This window comes from Squalius cephalus (assembly GCF_949319135.1).
Source record: "Squalius cephalus genome assembly, chromosome: 22".
NCBI classification, from domain to species: domain Eukaryota; kingdom Metazoa; phylum Chordata; class Actinopteri; order Cypriniformes; family Leuciscidae; genus Squalius; species Squalius cephalus.
The window spans coordinates 25,720,517-25,744,233 of record NC_137143.1 but is presented as its reverse complement, the minus strand read 5'-3'; the positions used below and the strand labels follow the sequence as shown (position 1 = coordinate 25,744,233).

The following is a 23,717-nucleotide window of genomic DNA, read 5'->3' as shown; positions in this document are numbered from 1 at the left end:
TATGTTCTTTAGTCATTTTCACCGTTTTAATTTAATTCAGACTGAATAACGCTCCAATAACTGTGGGAGTTTATGATAAAGCATATGGGCAAGTGATTTTAATGATTCACAGGTAGAGACCAATTATAAGGCAATTGTGTCCTCAGAGCAACCGTATTTCATCTAAGAGAAGAGCTTCTACAACCCAGGTAAAGAATATTTACATAAATTTCATGTCATTCTGTTACAAATTTACATGTCAATTTCATTCTGTACACCTACTGTCTTCACTCACTTACTGTACAGTGTCACATTTAAAATAATTTGAGATTCAGATTTGTGACACTGTTTGCTTTTCAAGAACTCTCCATCAATAATATCTGTAAATCTATAATTTGTTGATTCTTTGATGACTGTATAGTCCGATGTGGGAAGCACACTGTCTTTTATAGATAGGGCATATGCAAATTTCTCCTGAATGTCTTGGAAGGCAGGAACAAGCATGGCCTGCTTTCTTTGGTGTCGTTTAGACAGGCGATGTTTAGTTCTCATGTATGCATAACTTTGTACTCCATTCTGACAAAGTTGCTGGCAGAGTGTGCGATTCAGGGCACTACTTTCCAGGGATGTGGGCTTTATCCCACACTTCTTAAAGCCTTTTAGTTGGTCTTTCAGCCTCTTTTTTTGACCTCCTACAGAACGGCAGCCAAGATGTAATTGACCGTACAGTACCTTACATGGGAGGCGACTTGGTGGCATTCTCACAACATGACCAAGCCACCTGAGTTGGTAAAGCATTAGGGTTGCTTCTATACTCCAACAGTTAGTTTTTTGCAGGATCTCAATACAGTATGTGGCACTCAATCTTGCCATGTCACTTTGAGGATGCGCTGCAGGCATCTAATAAGGAGAGATTCCAACATTTTCACGTGTCGAGCATAGATAGTCCATGTTTCACAACCATACAGGCGGGTGGGTGAGGCTGATTGCTCGATAAACAGCAATATTTGTGTGTATATGTAAATTAATGTTGCTGAACACTCTTTTATATACACACACACACACACAAACACATGCAAAGCTGTTGTCCCCAATCTCTCTGCTGACAGTGGGCAGTGTCTAAGTGAGTGGTGAGCGAATGAGTTATGATTTTTTTCGCAAAGCAAAGAGCGAGTGGCTGGCACTGAATCTGACCACGAGAAAATGAGGCGTGAATGTCAATCACTTATCTCAGTGTTCCAACACCATCTTCTTCACCCACAGGACCCAGGACAGCAGCAGCTGTCACGGCAACGCTTCAGAAACCAGCACTCTCAGATAGACAGACAGGTGCTAATGGACAGGTGTGAAAAGACATAAAGGTGCACCACTAGCAGGGAATTCGGTACTACAGAACACAATATAAGTCGATAAGAGAGCTAGGGGAAAAGAAAAAAAAAACGAGGAATGCTTAAGGCAGAGAGAGGATAAATAACTAGTAACATGCTACTGAGTGGAGGCTTGAGGAAAGAGATGCAATCATAGAAAAGCAGATACATGCATTTGTGCATGTGGGTGTGTGTGTGAGACTCTTTGCTACACTGACATGCGTTGTGCATGCTGTTCAATCAGACCTGACTATTTACATGAAGCCTTGAATCGACAAAATTGATCGTTCGAAAAGACCCGCCCCCTTTAGTTACGGTTGCTATGTCCGACAAGCCACGCCGCTCTCACGCCACACCATGCTCTCACGCATTGAAAAATACATTGCGGAGCAGAGAGGACACTGACAGCGCACTGACAACGCACTGACAGACAGGACAGACCATGTTACTTTTGATATGAAACAAAGTCTCACCTTTCAAATTTTGTCATTTTTTAAAGAAATTTAAACAATAAATACCGTTTTGTGGCTCTTTAATGTGTCGTGACAGATCGCTGTAGAGCCTCAGTTAAAGATGCTCGTGAACCGATCATCTCTTCCTTCTAGTTAATTTATAGCATCAAATAAACATGAATGAACATAAGAAGGAATGTTGTTTTAACCACGGAAAGACGTCAGTACACTCCGTTTTTCAAGTTCAACGTTAATCTACTAACTCTCCTGACTGCTTTGTCGGACAAAAATGGCGGATTCGGTGGATTGTGATTGGTCAGATCGCCTGTCAATCAAACTTCTTGCGAAGGGTCAATTTATAAGGAAGGGTCATGATTAGAATATTTACTTCTTTCTGAGAAGAGAGAGAGTGAGCCAAGGGAAATGAGAGTAGATATGGACTACGATGATTGACATTAGCCTGAACACAGTTTTCCAGGTGGCACGTTTCTTATTTCTTTTGAAAGATAGGCCCAGATAGCCAGGTTGCAGGAAGAATGGATGGATAGACGGATAGCGAGAGGGTGTGATTTAAGAGAAATGGAGAAAGAGAGAGCGCGAACCCGAAAGAGCGATAAGTGCTAGGAGGTAGCCTGCTGGGTCTCTGATGGAGGAGAGAGGGATGGAGGGTGACTTTAATAAAGAGCTGAGTGAAGAAGAGAGAGGAGGTGTGAGAGGGAAGGATATGGTGTGATTTAGCCAGGAACGGAAAAGGCATTTGGCTTGATTGCTGTTGCCTCTCTTTTAGTTCTCCCTCTTTTTTATAAATACAAGAGAGAGTGAATAGAAGCACTCACACTGAAGAGAAAGACAGAGAGAGAGGGCGACTGCTCTTGAAATAAAACCCTATACATCTAAATGTTCCATAAATCAATTAAAAAATCTTTAAGCAATGAACTGTATAAATCAAGGCATTTTATAATTTTTCCTTTTAAAAAACATTTAAAAATGAATACAAATTTACCTCTTTTTTTTTTAAATAACTAGTCCACGGTTTAATCCACAATACTGTAATCTATCAACATGGAACAATGTCTGGAACCAGTTTCCCTTTTGCAATGTGGAATTTGTCTTTCATTTCAAAGAAGGTACAACAAAAAAAGATTTTCTTGAAAGGGGGGCCATGAGACAGTAATGATAAACGTGAACTTTTTTTTTAATCATTTTGTGAAGTACTTCAATTACTTTCAGCTTTCCTTCAACCTAAAAACCTATGAAACTACCCTTCTGTAGCCCTTCTGCTGCTAGTAAAGTGAAAGGCCTTAGATGTATTTGCTCTTAATCGCCATGTCAGCACAACTTATGAACACGTTATTATTGGCGTAGCATGTCTTTTAAAGGAGAAGCTACAATTCAGTCCAGCTGAGATTTATGAGACGTTCATTACGGATCACAGAAACACATGATTTCACTGATCTGAGATCAAACAACAGCATGCCAAGGGGCTGGACAGGTGTCTGCACAGGTTGAGCAATAATGGCGGAACAGCACAATCATTCCTGACGTATCAACTGCCGCTCACAGTTCATGTCCGTTCTCTCTCGTATTTGTCTGAAGAGGGTGAAAGAGAGATGACAAATAATGAAGACAGCAATTACCTCCCCTATAATCTTTCATCAACCCTCTTTTCTTGTTCTCATCTTTCACATCATATTTTCCTGAACAGATACAAAGAGCGCATTTGCTCAGCTGTCTGTCTGCTATGGCTTTGACAAAATGCCACCTGCTAATCTGATTTGTCAGGTGCATATTCTGATTATTAAACCTTTACTGGAGCGTAAAGGTCAGATATTTTCACTTTTTTCAAAGAAAGGAGGAAACGTCAGGGAAAAATAAAGGGAAAATTGTTAGATCTCATGCATAAGCTCAGCAGGAGTCCACCTGAGCTCTAGAAGGTTCAATCTTAAAGAAACATATTCCATTGCTTTGTGAACCTAGTAGAGCATGATGTTAAAGGAGACATGATGTCCACAGTAGTCGATTGTCGAGTTCACGCGCATGATCATAAGTAGGTAACTAACTAACTGCGTGAACTCGACAATCGACTACTGTGGACTTCGACCGAAAACAGGAAGTAAATACAGGTATGAGCGCTGGCTGAATTAACATCATTTTTATTCCTATCTTTCACATCTACTGCAGTCAGATTCACCGTGTTCACTCTGAAGGAATCACTCACATTGGCTGTGCACTTGTAATTTTAGGGTGCAAATTTTAAAAAGAGGATAACACGGTGTAGGCAACACCGATTTTTGTCGTTGTTCTCTGTACTGACAGCACTTCAAATTTACAAAAAAATGAGCTCAATGTTAAAATTGACCGGAGTTCTCCTTTAATGCTCAATGGGTTTGATTTCCAGAGAGCACACACACACACACTGATAAAATGCATATCTTGAGATTGCTTTGGCTAAAAGCATCTGGCTAATGTGCTGCAGTCTTTGCGAACGGATTGTTATCGAAGGAACAATACATGCTTTTTATAAATTATTTTTTAAATTATATGATATAAAAACACAAATGGATGCACTAAGCGCATATAATAAATTAAATCTGATGCGGGATGTGGGTTTTTATAAAACATATAAAGATTACATTATGCACATTGTGTATTTCAGTGCATAACACTGAGTACAAAAAAGGCATAACAATTCATCAAGCAATAACAGCTATTTCATGTGAATCTGAGTTTCTGTTAGCTCTAGTATTGTGCTGTAGCTCTGCCCATAGAGAAATCTATATAGTGAGGGTCAAGCAGTATTTTTTCTTTCGGTGTGAACAGACAAATTACTTGTTGCGCTGCACTTGCTTTGCAAAATTCAATTGAGCCCTGTTAAATTATGGACTCTTTGTGAGGCTTTATTCGTTTTGGAATGTTTTACTAAGCTTTTACTGGATTTGTCCATTTCAGTATACCCTTTCATAGGCTGTAGGGCTCAGAGTCGGTTTCATCAGCTGGTTTCTGAGCTCCAGGGAGCTGGGAGTCCCCCTGTGGCTTCCTCCTGGAGGAGAGCCCATATCTGGGACAGAGTAGCCAGAATGCTGGGCTTTTACAGCACTTGCTGGAATTGGGAATAGCACAGGCGACTGTGTTTGCTCCGTGTCTATGGATATGTGGCCTAATTCTGTTAGATGTCTGGTCTGTTGCTTTCAACAAGCACAGAGACCCTCCCCTCTCTCTGAAAACACGTTCATGTAGTTCTCTCTACTCCTCCGGTCTGGTCTTGAATCATTGCTCTTCTCTGTGTGTGTGGCTCCAAAACATTTCAGAGGAAACTAGTGCACAGCTTCCTCTCCTGCTAACAGTGCCAAACCAATTTATTATATTTTTTCTTCTCTGTCTCACATCTTACCACCCACCAAAGAGCAGCCCGCTTACGTTAACCCTAACACATACAGAGCATCCCCTCTCTCACTGGGGCGGTTTGGATTACCACAGCGCTTTAATTGACAGTCTCCTTGGAGACGAACAGGAGAGGTGGCAATGGTAACCTGGAAACACAACAGAGCCTATTTGTGCTGACTTCAGATGAGAGACAGACATCATCAAAAACTGTGAGTGAGAGTAAAAGAGAAAGAGAGGGAGAATTGTTATTATTTTTGAATAAAAAACAGCTGTTCACTGTCTTTTCCAAAGCTGTGTGCACACTGCACTTAGAGCAACCTTGTGTGTTAAAGAGCTGCATGCACATGCTCACTTCCAGCATGCACGTGTCAGAGAGACATCAGAGCTCTGAGTCGGAGTACAGGAAAGAAAAGGGAGATAAAGAGGAACATGATTAGAAACTAATTGGTGTGAAAGAGATTTGTGATAGAAAGCAGACGGGGGGAAGAGGAAGCAGAGGATGGTCTCTCTTTGAAGGCGACATTCTCTGAAAAGCTCTTTGATGTGGCCTCACTGTCTGCATCTCCTGCTGCACCTGAGCCAAGACGAGCGCTAAAAATGTGAATTTTCTTTTACACTTAGGGCTTCACAATTAATTGATATCTAATTGCAGCAATTAACTAATAGGGAACAATGTTCGTTAAATCATTTCTTTTAGGACTATGCTTGTTGTGGCTAAAGTTTTTTTTTTTTTGCAACAGATAAGGGTTGCAACCAATCACACACATGCCTGCTGTGTGAATGAATGCAATGGCCAATCAGAGACTTGTTTTAAATTAAGTATTTGAGTGTTTCTTCAACTATGAGTATTTTTGCCAACGGACCTTTACAATCATGAGCAACTTTCTTCGTTTTTCTTTTAAATATAAAGTAGTACAACTGTTTTTTATAATCAAATAAACGCAGCCTTGGTGAGACCCCAAACTTTTGAACAGTAATGTAAAAGTGCTTGAAGTTGAAGAAACACCCAAGTACTGTCCAGTGTAAACAGCTTTGTTTAGAATGGTAATTTACACTGAACTGCAGGACACAGTCGAGTAAAAACATGCAACCAGTTACAGTTTTAGTGATTACAATGTGCTCAGTGACACTCCAGGATTGTCATGTTACTCACGTTGTGTGATTTATTCTGCAACTTACTAGCAAATTTGATTTTCATGCTTCTAAGAGAGCCAACGTAAAACTCAACGTAAAACCACTCAGGCACTCTCGCTTTAAACAATGATCTCATGTTATATACACATGCTAAACGCTAACTAGACTGAAGAGCCAATAAGATTGGAGTAACATGCTATAAAAAAGTGAGATGAAAAAAGAAGGGGACTGCTAGGTGCGTGTGTTTTGTGTTTTCCGCACACGTCGCACTGATGAGAAAAGCCAGACTCTGAGACTTGAAGTAAGTGATGCAGTTTGCGACAACTAGGCTGCAATAACAAAACAGTGAAGGAAAATGGCCCACTGATGCAATTACATGTGGCAGGTAGCAGTTAGCCATCTGAGTGGCTGCCTGATCAAAAACACGGACAATCACAACAAGCAGAGCTTTCCTGCTTTGAGAAAAAGTCTGCAGTTCTTCTCTGTAGTTGTGGTCTTTCCAGTGATAATTATTAAGATAAAACTGATTAGCACACGCTGGGGAGCTGCAGGGCAAGAGCGTCCGCTCTGAGGCTCTGTGGACGAGAGAGAGCGATCACACTGGTTGACTGGACAGGAAGCAGTATTAGCTGAAGAGACACCTGAGACCTCCTGAAAGAGACACATTTATACGCCAGAGCCTGCTCAACACACATACACACTTACTCATTTACACGCTCTCCACTTCATGCATCTCTCTTTTTCCATCTGAATCAGCACACACACTCCACCTGTGGCTCAGCCACTCATCCTAAAGTGCATGCGGAAGAGAGAGAGAGAGAGAGAGAGAGAGAGAGAGAGAGAGAGAGAGAGAGAGAGAGAGAGAGAGAGAGAGATTGGTCCTACACTATAAGAGCCTGCATGTTCTAGGTTGGAGAAGTCAGTCCTTGTAAGAGGACACTGCTGGTGTTTGATTGATGAAAGGATGAGAAGAGAGAGAGATGGAGTGAGCAGACACAAATAAGGGTGGAAGTACCCACAGGACACTTTAGAACTGAGGCTGGGTGATAGCTTTTTTTTTTTCAAGACTCAGTATCTTGATATTTGTTCAGCTTTTAGACAATTGCCAGTGTTTTGAAATTATGTATTTGCTCTGAAATGGCTTCAAATTGTGATAATTTCCCCGATTATTAACAGCCACTGTCGCAAAACAGATTCAAAACTATACAAAAAATTAATATGAAGGTTTTCAACTAAACAGAAGAATGGCACAATATCTAACAATAAACTATATCTAACAAAATATAAAATATAATATCTAACAATAAACTAGCAATACTTCTCCACATATACACTATCGTTCAATTCAGTACGATCTTTTTTATGTTTTTGAAAAGTCTCTTTTGCTCACCAAGGCTGCATGTATTTCATAAAAAGTACACTAATATTGTGTAATATTCTCACAAAATAATATCAAGTATTGGTTACACTTTATTTTAAGGTCTCTTTGTTATAGTGTAATTATACGGAGTAATATTAAGTAACTAAGATTAGGATTTGGTTTGGTTTAAGGTTAGTTGCATGTAATTATGCATAATGTATAGTTACTATTATAGTAACTGCATGTAACATCTGTAACAATGACACTGTAAAATAAAGTGTTACCCAACTATGTTGTAAATATTTGGTTCAGCTCTTGGCCCTATAACATTAATTTTAAGTTGAACAAATGAAACCAGTCCAATGCTTCTAATGCACTGGCAGGCTGAATGAAGTGTACTTGGACTAGAACAGAGAAGATAGTTTAAATAGAGTTATGCTCAGAGACGCATAACATTGGGATGGGGAGAGTATTCAACAGAGAGTATAAGACAGAGTAAGTAAAACAAAAAGTATTTTTCTGAGGATATAATCAGAGTGCAAGTGAGTTAAGCAGAGAGATAAAACGAATTCATCTAAATGTATAAATAATTCATATGCTGACTGCCTGGACAGTGTGTAGTGCCCCCTGTTGAGCAAAGACAGCGGTGACATGTTGTCAGTAAACCCTTGTAGAAGAATCTCAAAGTTGAAACAAAACCACTTTGGATCTGAATGACTGTGTCATGAGACATTTAATGGAATCTGCATTAACCTAGAAAGGTTTATTAGAGACCTGCTCTAGAGACTTAAACACTGAGATTTGTTTTAAATGAAAGTGAAGGACAGCAGTCCTCCAAAGGAGAGTAAAAAAGGAAAGAAGAGAAACATTCTAAAACAAAACCCAGCAGAATCAGAATCAGACGTGCTTCAGTGGCTGCCCTTTAAAAAACCTTGACTTATTCATCTCTACTGAGGATTATGCTTCTAAACGGATACAAAAATAAATAAAAAACAGAACTCACCCACCATCACACAAACTGTCAAATCTCCTAAAATGTATACTTCATTTCTTAGCTTACCTCTAAAAGCACTTTCACAACATTCCTCAATGGACAGAACTATGGTGCTCGTCTTGCAATTGATGTTTAAAGGTCAAACAATTTCAACTTTCACCCACTGACCCCTTTGAAGCACCGGCAATAAGTGTGTTCGACTGTGCCTTGGCTTCCTGATTGGCAAGATTTGCTGGTTGCATTTGGGGGACTCATCACCTTAGATAATGTCTACTTCCCGTAGTGGAGCTCACAGTGTTCGCTTTATTGCAGATGAAGTTGATCAGATGCAGTATTTATCAGATATGTTCAAATTTTACATGTACAGTTGTAATAATTTTTACTTAATAGGTTACATGCTGTTTAGGTCTGCATGATTAATTGAAACTAATCTGCGGTTATTTTATGCGCAGCTTGTCAGTGCAGCACGGCTCTGTGATCGGTAGTAAATGCTGCTCTATGTGAAAGCCAGAGGGCGCTCTCACGCAGAAACTCCAAATATGCCCCGCACGTCATTCCAGGAAATCCCTATGAGTATCATACTATGGCTGTAGCTGAATAAACAGAAGATTGAAACGCTATGCTTGATTAAACAGGACTAATAAACACATGGCTACGACAATGTATGGTTTATCTGAGTTCAAGCCTTCTCGGGTATTTTCATGATAATAAAGTATATTTATACTTCAAAGCTAATCAACATAGCCTTTATCACTGTATATAATACTATGAAATGATATGTTGTGTGCCTTATTCTGTGTAAGAAGTCACATCATCTCACAGAAGCATGCTCAACTGTCGTTATGAAGTCAGTTTGGAGTAAAAACATGTTATTAAATGCTGTCTTTTGTTGGACAAGGCTCCAAGGCTTCTCATGTTTGGAAAAATGTTTGACGCATGTTGCTTTTTTAAACGCACAACATTGTAAGTGACTCAAACTCACAGTGCTTTCAGAAAGAGCAGCGTTTACTACTGATCACAGAGCTGTGATTCAATGACAAGCTGCTCATAAAAAACATTTTTTTATAAAATCGCAATCAGCCATGCGATTAATCGTGCAGCCCTGGTGCTGCTTAGAAGAAGAAAAAAAAGTTTTAAATAAGCTTATATTATTTAGGCTAAATAAGAATAAAGTGGGGTTTGTTATTTTATCGGTTAATTTTGACAAAAAACACAAAATAACAAGATTCGATTATAAAAAATTCTGCTCACACAGATTTGTGAGCATGAGCATAATAGAAGTTTTCAGAATAAACATAAAAAGTCATGGTTGTCATCTGTGAATCTGGTCAATCGTGAAAATCGTCATTAGGCGCTCTGGAGAAACTGTCAGCTGAGCCAGACGGCTGCTTTCCAATCACTCTCTCATACTCTATTGTATTGTATAATCTGTATTGAATAGGGCGCTATATAAATAAAGGTGACTGACTTTATTAAACTAACAATAGTAAGGCCAACCAAAAGTAATGTGGGTATCATGATTATCTGGCTATAATTCATTGTCTTACTCATTCTAGTACGATCTGACTTATACTACAACACTGACGTCACGTTAATTGGCTTAAAGTAATATGACCACAAATACATCATGCATCACTAACTCACTCACCCACCCACAGAGTTCAACTTTAAGCCTTGCACTGCACTTCATGCCCCACTGCCACCACACATCCTACCATAACCCAACACTAGATTCACTACTGATAGTACCACACTCCACATATTCATTTGTAAGTGTGTATGTGTGTATTTTAAGTGCATGAATAATGCACGCAGGCTGCTCTTCTGCTTTATTGACTCAGCGTGAGACCCGATACGGACACAAAACTCATCCCAGTCAACACTGAGAGCCCGCTGCGTGTATGTACACACCCTCACACACATTCCGCAAACAGCAGGAGGCAAGCACGAGTGGCAACATATTATAACAAACTCATTTCATGTGTGTCTCATGAGTGCACAGAACCTGTTTGTAATCCAATCACATCTCTAATATCATCATGCATTACATTGCATCATTATGAGTTAGATGCTCACTTAGAAAAAAAAGAATGTAAACATTATAGAAAGTGAGTAATGCAGATCGGCCTGTTTCAGAACTGACAAACACTACAAAGTAATGTTTTCGACATTATGAAAGCCATGGTGCTGAAATTCCATTGCATTTGTGGCATTATAACAACGATGGGCTGTTCACATGGTAACAGATTGACAACAGGGCACACATACGCTCTCACTCTTCTGTCTGTTTAAAACAAGCTCCCATGTGCATGTGCAGGGATTTGTTTCATCCATCTTCAAAGGTGATTTTTCTAAAGCTCACTCTCGTGAAAACTTTCAGTGAGTGACTGATAAACATCTCACCTGTGTTGACCTCCAGCAGTCTCTTCTTCCTCATCTGCCGCTCCTGCTTCTCTCGTTCTGCCTTCTCTTTGGCTATCCTCGCTTTCCTCTGCTTCTCCTCCGCCTCTCTTCTCCTTACGTTCTCCTTCACCGCTTGCTGGAGAGAAAAAAGGCAGAGATAGAGCAGACTATTGAGGAAACAAGTAAAGATAAACTTGCCATTTACAAACAAAAGGCGAGTACATCTCTTAAAAGAAATGAATACTTTTATTCAGCAAATTACTTTTACTCAGACTCATTAAATTGATCAAAAGTGACAAAGAAATGCATAATGTTACAAAACATTTATATTTCAAATAAAATATGAATGATTATGAGAACATTTATTGTATCTATATTAACTGTAAAACAATGTAAATAGTTATTACAATTGTTGACCAATTATTTTTATGGTAATGTTTTTCTTGTTTGCATTAGTGATGCATTGGCAATATTGTGCAAATCATGCGAGTGAGTATAGCGAGTGAGTATAATAAGCCTTTTCCGAATTTTTAACTGGTATAAAATTGATTTTTTTCTTCATATGTCTTAATTTTAGCCCAGGAGTCACTGACCTACACAACATTCTGGTGATGTGAATACAATTGAGTTGAACACACCAAACTAAGACCTCAGTAAACAGTCTATATATAGACATTTGAATGATTTTAAGAACCAAGTTGAGTCTCAAACATCCATGTTCAAAACTATTCAACCCCAAAAGTGAGTGTTTGGCAGAACATCCTTTACCCTTTATACCCTCCAAATAAATGCTTATGGCAAGTGTTCAGAGGACCCTGACACCTCTCTATTGGACTCTTAGCCCACTGCTCATGTGAAAAGCTTCCAGCTCACTGACATTTTGTGCTTCCTGTGCTGCCACCGCTTGTTTCAAATCCCATCAAAGATTTTCAATGGGACTTAAATCTAGAGGCTGAAACGGCCACTCAAGGGCATTCCGTGCCCGATCCCTGAACCATGTTCTGGTAGACTTGGATGTATGCTTGGGATCATTGTCTTGCTGGAAAGTCCAAGCTTCAATTTACATGCTGAAGGCATCACACTCTTTGCCAAATTGGCCTGGTACTTCAAAGAATCCATGGTGCCAGTCACATGGTCAAGATTGCCATTTCCTGCAGCAACAAAACACCTGACTGACCCAACCAAATGATTTTGTGCTTAAGCTAGCTGAAACCATATAAAACATATTAAACAGGACATTTGTTAAGTTATTCAGTTATCATTTCACAACAAATGAAGACTGATGAAGTAACACTTTTTTGTAACCATATACTGTATATAGAGGGGTGCACATAACTTTTTTGGTCTGGATCTCTTGGTACTCACACTTCACATGGCACACTTATCCTTCAAGCTGTCGTCATCACTTTCCTCCTGACTGTTCTCCTCGCTATCTTTTCTCTCGAAAATGGTAGATGAAGTTCAGTTTTATTTATATATATACCTTTTTTTTTTCTTCCCGTTTTATTTTTTGACTCCATTTTAATGGTTAAATAAAAAATGTAGTAATCATGAAGCATGTCTAATTGAAATCATGAAACTTACACAATTTAACAACAATTTCTTAAAAGTTTAACAAACATTACATGTTTAGGACCCTATGAGATGTTTTTATTTCCCTCAAATTCTAAATGATGTGTTTTCTGGGTTCCATTTTAATGGTTTAATTAATTGTTAATAATCAAAAAGTATGTCTAATTAAATTCATAAAAACAACAATTTTAATAAAAACATTTTTTAATTAATTTGTATGACATGTTTTTTTCCTCACAAATTCTGTGCTTGTGTATTTTCCGGTAATCAAATGAGGACAGAAAACATTAATTTATTTGATCTTTTAATCATATGAAATTAAACAAACTTTTGTCAAACAACGTGCTACACAATGAGCTTTACTGTTAACATTAAAACATGGAAGAAAAATGTATTCCTTAAAAAATTTTTAAGTTTCGATAATAATAATAATTATTATTATTAGTGTTAGTATTATTATTACATTGAGACGTATCTAAATTCTACTGTACAACAGTAATATATTTCTGTCAAGTTAAACCAATTCTTAATTTTGACGGGTTGCCATGAAGATCTTTGAGTTTCTGTGTTTATGATATGATCATTTTTCCCAAATGAAACAGTAAAATGAAGTGAAGTGACTCATGTGTGAGTGTTCATGTGACTGTCACGCGTGCTTTCAGAGAGAGAGAGAGAGAGTGAGTGAGTGAGTGAGAGAGTGAGTGAGTGTGAGAGTGAGAGAGAGAGAGAGAGAGAGAGAGAGAGAGAGAGAGAGAGAGAGAGAGAGAGAGTGTGTGTGTGTGTGTGTGTGTGTGTGTGTGTGTGTGTGTGTGTGTGTGTGTGTGTGTGTGTGTGTGAGAGAAATGAAACCGTGTAAGGTTTGAAATGAAACCGTATAAGGTTTGAAATGAAACCATTCATGATTTAAGTGTACTGACCTATTTATTTATAAAAAAAAGTTGACAAAGTCCACGAAATATTCTACAGTAAATTCCGTTTTATGACTGGATTCCGCAATTCCGAACGCGTTTTCTGCATCGTGGAAATCATAGGGCCCTAGAAAAAGCCACTAGAAAGCCATTTAACTACTAATAATTAATGGACACACTTATCCTGATTGCTAGCTTACCAGAGATAGAAAAAAAAAAACTACTCCAGTAAGTAAACGAGTCCCTGTCCCCAAAAATGTTGGCACTCAAAAACGCTTCCCTCCATGTTTTCTGCTGCGCATCGTTTATTTTTACCACGCATGCACACCAGTTATGTGCAACCCTTTATGCATGTATGTATGTGTATATGTATGTGTATTATATACACTCACCTAAAGGATTATTAGGAACACCTGTTCAATTTCTCATTGATGCAATTATCTAATCAACCAATCACATGGCAGTTGCTTCAATACATTTAGGGGTGTGGTCCTGGTCAAGACAATCTCCTGAACTCCAAACTGAATGTCAGAATGGGAAAGAAAGGTGCACTACCATTCAAAGGTTTGGGGTAAGTGATATATACATTACTATGATTACTGAAGGATCATGTGACATTGAAGACTGGAGTAATGATGCTGAAAATTTAGCTTTGACATTACATAAATTATTTTATTTTATATTATATATAATTATATTATAACAGAAAAAAACAGTTCTTTTAAAGTGTAATAATATTTTACAATATTACTATTTTTAATGTATTTATGATCAAATAAATACAGCCTTGGTGAGCTTAAGTGACTTTTCAAAAACATGAAAGAGTCTTATTGAAAAAAATAATAATATTTTGACCGGTACTGGGGGGGGGGGGTGAATAATTTTGATCAATTATAATTATAATTAATACATTACATATTTGACTGCAATATACAGTAAATTAAATGTAACGTGTAACATGAGAAAGAAAGAAAGAAAGAGAGAAGGAAAGAAAGAAAGAAAGAAAGAAAGAAAGAAAGAAAGAAAGAAAGAAAGAAAGAAAGAAAGAAAGAAAAAGAAAGAAAGAAAAAGAAAGAAAGAAAGAAAGAAAGAAAGAAAGAAAGAAAGACAAACTGGAAGAAAATAATGTTAAGTGGAGTAAAGTGGCAGAAAGAGAGAAAAAGACCTCTCATTAACTAAGCCATTCCCAGGTTTTGACAACGCTCTGAGCACTTCAGACATTTTCAAGAAAATCTGGGGGACAAGAACTGAGCAAAATGTCCCCTCCTTGCTTGCTTTCTTTTCTTTTTGAACCATTAGCGGTTGGAGAGGGTTGTTAGAAATCTATAACTCCTCTTTTGGTTTGATGAGGGCTACTTTTCTAGGTGTAAGAACACTCGGGCAATCAGAACAAGCTATCAGAAAGAAACATCATTAGAGCAGTCACCTTGTCCTAACTCTTCATATTTCTCTTTCTCCGGCTCTCTTTCTCTCTTCAGCCTTAAAAGCCTTCTCCAGATAATGGATGTATTTCTAAGTGTGCAGAACAGAGCAAGTGGCACACCTCACACAAAGGTAAGGTGTAAGAGGCAAAAGACGAACAGGTTTAATGAGAAAAGGCAGAAAGAAAGAGTGGGAGAGAAAGAGTGGGGAGAGGGGAGTTCAACGCAAATGGAAAAATAAAGACGGCTGAGAAATAACCTGAATTCATAATTCAATAATTTACATAAGGGTATGAGTACTGCATTTCTAGATTTTAAAAAAGTTTAATGCATTTACAGAAGTAATGCACATATCCTGGGCCCATATCCTGACACATGCAAATGGATAAATATTAAGTCCACTTAAGCCCATATACATATGCACACACACTTTTTTTCTTATAAATTATATTTTATTACATGTCTACGGGGCTGTTGAATGCTTGAAACTGATTGGTTGACGAACGTTCTAAAGTGTGCAATTATTTTCAGGAAAGCGCATGGCTAAGGCATATTTGTTCAGTGATTACTACGAAGAAAACAGATAGTAAAACTAGGGCTGCACGATATGAGGAAAAGCTGCGATGTGCGATAACATTGATTAATATTGCGATGACGATATGACTTGCGATAAATATTCAAATGTGAATGTTAGCTATAGCTAACAACAATTCCTGCAATTTTTTTTTTTTTTTAAATAGACATTGTAAAATAGAATATACTGTTCCCATGTCTTAGTGCTTTAATAGGTTATTTGCGTGATAGGTCAAACGTTTATTACCTGCCTGGTTCAGATTACGCGATTTAGCGCGAGTGAGTGAGTGAGTGAGCGAGGGACAGTGAGTGTGTGTGCGTGTGTGTGTGTGTGTGTGTGTGTGTGTGTGTGTGTGTGTGTGTGTGTGTGTGTGTGTGCGCGAGGGACAGTGAGAGTGTGTGTGTGCGCGCAAGTGAGTGAGCGAGGGACAGTGTGTGTGTGTGTGTGTGTGTGTGTGTGTGTGTGTGTGTGTGTGTGTGTGCGCGCGAGTGAATGTTTGCGAGTGAATGTGTGCGTGTGACGGCACGCGATGACTGGTCGGAAAGCAACGTGTAGTCTGACATGTCTCTTGTCCATGACACGACAAGATTTTAGGAGTCAAAATCGTGTAATCTGACACCGTGACTATCGTAACAGACACAAAAATCTTGTAATCTGAACCAGGTGTTATTCATCGTGTCAGGCTGTCTGTTGCGATGTGTTCATCGCGCGAGTTCATATCGCGATGACGATGAAAATTCGATGTATCGTTCAGCCCTAAGTAAAACCATAGATATAACGGTCTTCTCAAGTAATTGTACGAATTTCCGTTCCGGGTAAAGCAACACCCACTTCCAGTTTTATCCGAATATAGACTAGCCTGGAAATCCAGACCTAAATCTAAAAGATTAATGGTCTGGCATCGACTAATGAAAATCGGCCAGCTCAAGGGGCGGCACCAAGCATGCATTTGAAAATCTCACTGCACGCACTTGGATAACACTACAACCAATCACAACAATAAACCCCATACGCTTAGCTACCAGCAGAGCGAACTGGTAGATTATACTCTTACCGTATCCGGTCGGCAAAACAGCAAAAAACGTCCTTCTTGCAAAGGAACGATTCGAGCGGCATCTTCTGTTCCTGTTTTAGATAAAAAGCCAAGTCTAACTCGTTCATTGTAGCGGCCAAAGCCGTTTCAAACAACTGGTATTCATCCATAGCCATCTTGCAATGTTTACTAATGACTTCGACGTCACAGCGCTGTCGTAATCTGTTTAGCTCGCCTCTGTCCCGCCGATATCAGATAACCCGATATGATTGGTGCAGCTCAGAACGAGGGGCATATTTAATGAGCATCATTACTCGACACCAGAGTAACTCGCTGGGCAAATTCAACTTGTGCTCTCGCGAGAACTCTGGATTACCAGGGTAAATATAGACACGAATACTTTTGAGATTGTTACAGATACAGATATTGGCTCCGCTGCAAACCCCTAATATAAATTTACACACAAACTCTCTCTGACTGGCCAATGAAACCGTCATCTGTTACCACCATGCCAAACCCATAATTTTGTTGTCCTATTAAAGCATTTCACCATCATATCTAATATTTGTCCCATGGAAAAACCTGCTCTAAGAGGGGATTGACAAAAAGAAAAAGAAAAGTTCCTCGTAAATGGCTAAGGCAGATGTCGCTGTCTATTTTTTTGCACAGCTCACAGATCTCCAACTGATCCATAGTTGGAGCAGTGGTCCCTTAAATGAGCAGGAAATATGGCTATTGACGGCAGGCCAAGACAGAGTATAAGTCACATGATAACGAGGCTTATTCCCCATTGCGTGTGGTGGATTACGGCCACAGTCTGCGATCACAGTAAATCCTGACGAGGGGAAAAAGATAGCGAGATGGAAGGTGGGTTAAATCAGCTTTCCTCTCCATGGCTCTGTGACTGTGCGCACACAGAGCACTTTAAACACTTTCATTAGAATTAGAGGAGAATGAAAAGCAGTGGTGCGTGACCTCACGCTCTGTAGCATGGACATCAATATCAACACTAATACAAGAGGGGGATACATAATGATTCTGCCCTTCCTTCAACACTTCTAGACTTCTAATACACTGTTTGTGACTTGTCAGTTCTAGTTCTAGTTTCTACACATTTCAAAACATTCTGCCAGAAGCCTAATTTGATATAGGGACACTGATAGAGAAAATGAGGCAATTGAATAATTCACATTACATGCAGGCTAGGTGATTTGTTCCAGAAACATTACATGCATGTACAGTATATGTACTGTAGATACATCTTCTGTGGAAGATGTAGGACCATAAAATGCTCATCCATTCATTGAATTCGGTCCGAATGCAATGATATGATGTCCTACCTGCCTACCACACCAATTTGTAAGAGATGGAAACCCATGACGTTATACTTGGAACAGTTTGTGACTCGAATTTATGTTTTTCAATGGCAATGCTATCAATGCTGAAATAAATCTGCAGCAGTCAGGTGGTACAGGTCAGTGCCCTTGAAGTTGTTTATGTTCATTATTATTGTAATGTTACGTACTTTGAGACATGAGGTAGTTTAACGCCGTCTCTTGTGATGCTTTTGTTTTGTCCCTGCTGTACGAGTTCATGTTTTTTTGTGTTTTGAAGGAGGCGTGGCTTTTGAGACGCTCTGAAGGGAGGGTGGGATCTCATGCGCTCAAAGCTAGCATGCTATTGCTTGCCTCTCTGAAAATTGGCAACGGTACCTTTAAGCTTGTTTTGAGTCAGCAATTTGCTCAATTGGTCTCTGTTTTCTACACAGGAAGTGATGTTGGCGGTGCCCTGACCCAGGTCTTCTGCAGGTGGCTATAATGGGACACAGCGGAACTGCACAGATGTTGTTTTATCGCTTCTAGGGCTGCACAAAAATATATATATATATAAAATATCGCGATATGGCTTACGGCGGTTGTCAAATCGTGCAGGTTGCGATTTAAATTAAAATATATGTGCTACCGGTTTCAGAGTGAAGCAGGGCACGCATGTAAATGAACTAAGTGCCAAGCTTCACTCTGAAACTGACAGTGCCTCATCTGAACCGCATGTGACAGGTATGTCAATCCAACCTCTCGCACAGTGGCCACCATTCTCAGGTAAAGTATCGACAGCAGTTTAGAGTGAGATTGTCAGCAGAAGCAACGATTAAGTCAACAGCGCCTCAGTGTACAACAGCTCCGACATGAGTCAGCATTCAGGAGCAGATGGGTCAACGCTGAATGATGAGTGAACTAGTTATTAGATGTTCAATAACAGTTCCGAGGAAAATGTGCAGGAGGCTGAGGATGTTCCATTATGCCTCTTCAGTGGCATAATAGAAAATAATAACATAAGAGCTGGTCTAATCCCTGACTGAAAACCATGATAGAAGACTTACCAACAAGAACAAGCTCTTAGAGAAACTCACAAAACGTCACAACAGAAGAAATGCATGTTTCCACATTGAATGGCATTATGAAATGCTTTTAGAACCATGTGCTGAATCCATTTATTCACTTATAGGTTAAAACTTACAGGTCACAAAACCTTTAATCTGTGGAAATTATAGTTTCAATTGTCTGAGAGACCTTAAAGGCCCCCTAAATAATTGTTTTTGTCTTTTAGCTTTTAGTATGAATATGTTAGCCTTAAGGTTATGAATAAGCTGGTTTGTTCCAAAACAATGACACAATTCACATTTAGGAGATATAAGCATTCAAAACTTAGTCTCTCACTTCCGCTAAAATGGATCACGAATTTCATGACATCACCGCGGACTTCAGTTTCTCATCACATCTTCTGTCCAATTAAATGCTCTATAGAATCTAAAGCATCTCGCCCCCTATGCTATACATACCACCTGGCCAAAGTGATTGTTGACAGACATACACTCACCTAAAGGATTATTAGGAACACCATACTAATACTGTGTTTGACCCCCTTTCGCCTTCAGAACTGCCTTAATTCTACGTGGCATTGATTCAACAAGGTGCTGAAAGCATTCTTTAGAAATGTTGGCCCATATTGATAGGATAGCATCTTGCAGTTGATGGAGATTTGTGGGATGCACATCCAGGGCACGAAGCTCCCGTTCCACCACATCCCAAAGATGCTCTATTGGGTTGAGATCTGGTGACTGTGGGGGCCATTTTAGTACAGTGAACTCATTGTCATGTTCAAGAAACCAATTTGAAATGATTCGAGCTTTGTGACATAGTGCATTATCCTGCTGGAAGTGGCCATCAGAGGATGGGTACATGGTGGTCATAAAGGGATGGACATGGTCAGAAACAATGCTCAGGTAGGCCGTGGCATTTAAACGATGCCCAATTGGCACTAAGGGGCCTAAAGTGTGCCAATAAAACATCCCCCACACCATTACACCACCACCACCAGCCTGCACAGTGGTAACAAGGCATGATGGATCCATGTTCTCATTCTGTTTACGCCAAATTCTGACTCTACCATCTGAATGTCTCAACAGAAATCGAGACTCATCAGACCAGGCAACATTTTTCCAGTCTTCAACCGTCCAATTTTGGTGAGCTTGTGCAAATTGTAGCCTCTTTTTCCTATTTGTAGTGGAGATGAGTGGTACCCGGTGGGGTCTTCTGCTGTTGTAGCCCATCCGCCTCAAGGTTGTGCGTGTTGTGGCTTCACAAATGCTTTGCTGCATACCTCGGTTGTAACGAGTGGTTATTTCAGTCAAAGTTGCTCTTCTATCAGCTTGAATCAGTCGACCCATTCTCCTCTGACCTCTAGCATCAACATGGCATTTTCGCCCACAGGACTGCCGCATACTGGATGTTTTTCCCTTTTCACACCATTCTTTGTAAACCCTAGAAATGGTTGTGCGTGAAAATCCCAGTAACTGAGCAGATTGTGAAATACTCAGACCGGCCCCTCTGGCACCAACAACCATGCCATGCTCAAAATTGCTTAAATCAACTTTCTTTCCCATTCTGACATTCAGTTTGGAGTTCAGGAGATTGTCTTGACCAGGACCACACTAGGGCTGCTCGATTATGGGGAAAATCATAATCACGATTATTTTGGTCAATATTGAAATCACGATTATGTAACACGATTATTTCACATGACTGGGAACGTGTTGCATTTATTAAAAAGACACGGTAACACTTTACAATAGCCTAATGTTAATTAGTTAACATTAGTTAATGTATTAACTAACATGAACTAACAATGAGAAAAACATTTGTTACAGTATTTATTAATCTTTTTTAATGCTAGTTAATAAAAATACAGCTGTTCATTGTTTGTTCATGTTAGTTACAGTGCATTAACTAATGTTAACAAATACAACCTTTCATTTTAATAACGTAGCCTATTAGTAAATGGTGAAATTAATATTAACTAAGATGCTGTAGAATTATTGTTCATTATTAGTTAATCTTAACAAAGGTAGACTAAGTTAGTTATAATGCTAATTAATGAACCTTATTGTAAAGTGTTACCAAAGACACCTTTCAACAAATCTTAAAAATCGAAATGTGAACATTGATTGTACTTTTTGAACTATTAAAATAAATAATGTAACAGATAATACTTCAATGAGTATTTTAATAATTCCCGCAGGTCTACCACTTATAATGCGGGAAATTCCCCACAAACATTGATTCACTTTAGCATGTCTTAAATGAATCCACACAGATTATAAAATCAAATCAATAATTTTAAAACTTTCTCCAAGACGCAATTTCACAAACCGCGTTAGTGTTCAGTGGTGATGCGTCTCTCTCTCTCTGTCTCTCAAAATGCGCTGGACAAAGCAAGCGTCGAAACTACACATTCGCGTTTATGAGTCGGGACATGATGGAATTGTCACTTGTACAATCGGGCCAGCATTGCATCGTAACTAAAGTTTATCATTTTCACTTCTTTTTAAGTCTTATCAGTTTAAACATTCAAGCTGAGAGAGTTTACGGCATCGGGAAGGGCGGATGTGCGCGTGCGCGCGTCATTCAGAACACAAGACAAAATAAGAGCGTTCCTTCAAAACAGAAAATGGCAAAATAATCGTTTTTACTCGATTATACTATTTTGGTGATCGTTGGGAGCAAAAATCGAAATTGAAATTCAATTAATTGCACAGCCCTAGACCACACCCCTAAATGCATTGAAGCAACTGCCATGTGATTGGTTGATTAGATAATTGCATTAATGAGAAATTGAATAGGTGTTCCTAATAATCCTTTAGGTGAGTGTATCATGGAGCAATATGGGTTGGAGATTTGTGTTCGGTTGCTCAAACGCTCAAGTTTTATTCCGTTTTCCAATTTCAATTTATCCACACCTCTACAACTGAGTCCAACATATCATCAGTGCTAGAATTCACTTCCATGGTGCTGTCAAGTACCACTTGCAGTCTTGTGAGGTAAACTAAACGCTATTGGCTATTTGAAAAGGGGAGGAGCCATTCAATATGCCCCGCCTTAGCTTCCTGTTTCAGTGGAAATTATGTCAACGCATTATACAAAGCTGCAAGTTCCAAGGCACTTCAATGGTCCTTTAAAGCAGTGGTCTCTAACTCAGTTCCTGAAGGACCACAACTCTGCACAGTTTTGCTCCAACCCTAATCAAATACACCTGATCCAGCTAATCAAGGTCTTCAGGATTACTAGAAACTTCCAAGCAGGTGTTAGTTGGAATTGGTTAGATCTAAACTATGCAGGGCTGTGGCCCTCCAAGAATTGAGTTTGAGATCACTGCCTTAAGTCCTTTATACACACACAATATTGTGCTGATATTGATTATTTTCAATACAGTACAGTGGAACGCTAAAGATACAAGTAAATCTCACAATGCTGAATAAATACCGAAAAGGTGTAACTTCAGTCTGAATCAATAGCAATCACTGTAACGTACGCACACCCCTGATTTATTCTAATGTAAATCAAAGCCACGGCCCGAGTCGTTCCCAGTATTGCTAATCTCACACAGTTTATAAAGCTGCCGCTGGCTATGAGAGCATCAGAGATACAGGGGCATGACCCAGCTTCTGTGAGTGTGTCTGATGCCACGATGTGCCTCAACAGAGACGGATTTCCCTGCCACACTGCTGAAGGGCTGTTCTGATTAATGGCACTTAAAGGGAGAGTTCACTCAAAAATTTAAATTCATCATCATTTACATTTGAAATGACCCATAAGATTTTGGTTAATCTTTGAAACACAAATTATTTTTAATGAAACCTGAGAGGTTTTTGTCCCTCAATTGACAGGCCAGGTAAGTAAAACTTATAAGATCCAAGCAATGTAGATTGGTGAATGAATCATCCCCCCCCCCCCCCCCAATCAAATCCAAATAAAAAAAAAAATTAATAATTGATCTGATTTTTCCATAAGATGCCTATGTTCCATTCATTGATTTAATAATCTGCAGTGGTTGCCTGCTCATTGGAGAGAAAGTGAATAATGACTTAAATTTTGGTTTGTTTTTCACACACAGCTATTGAATGAATTGCTTTAATATCCTTAAGATACCAGTACTTCCATTTTTTGTGTGTGTCTGTGTGTGTTTAATAGAATAACTTTTAGTAGTAATATGTATTTGGAACAGCATCAAGGTGAGTAAATGACAGAAATAAAAGTTTTGGGTTGAACTATTAATGATTTTTAAAGACTTAACAGCATGGCAGTGACCGGTAAATTCTTACAAATGCACATACAAACACAAAGTAAAGGCAATGAGAGTTTAGGGAGAGAGAAAAAGAGAGCATGAGAGGATGGGGGTTACCACACACAGTCTTTGCTGTTAGTCATAGTCAGCATCTGTGTATGTGTGTGTAAATGACTGATGAGGGGTTAAGGGGAGAATCCTACACACAGCTGAGGTGAGGAAACTCCTCAGAATACACTATCCATCTCTCTGCACCCCACACACCATTACAAAGTGTTACTGATGAACCTGAACTGCTGGGCTTCGCTCTCTCCGGACATGCTGCACAATCCCAGCCATCAACCACTATGTGACATACCCCTTTGCTGTCACTGGATACAGTGCCTAATCTGGCTCCATTCAATGCGTTTCCACTGTAGGCATGATTGTTCTAGGTCAGAAGAAAACTTAAATATACAATCATAAATACACTAACATCAGGCCAGGGGATGTAATAACCTCCTCATAATGTAAAG

At 39.1% G+C, this 23,717-nt stretch overlaps 1 protein-coding gene across 2 annotated transcripts in view; it reads right to left on the bottom strand.

Annotated features, from left to right (window-relative positions):
- diaph3 (diaphanous-related formin 3) overlaps window positions 1-23,717 on the bottom strand; it is a 323,176-nt gene that overhangs the window by 62,570 nt on the left and 236,889 nt on the right. For both annotated transcript variants that reach the window (XM_079856725.1, XM_079856726.1), the window contains one exon: window positions 11,074-11,209. In XM_079856725.1, coding sequence (XP_079712851.1) covers window positions 11,074-11,209 — 136 coding nt within the window. The remainder of the gene's footprint in view (window positions 1-11,073; window positions 11,210-23,717) is intronic.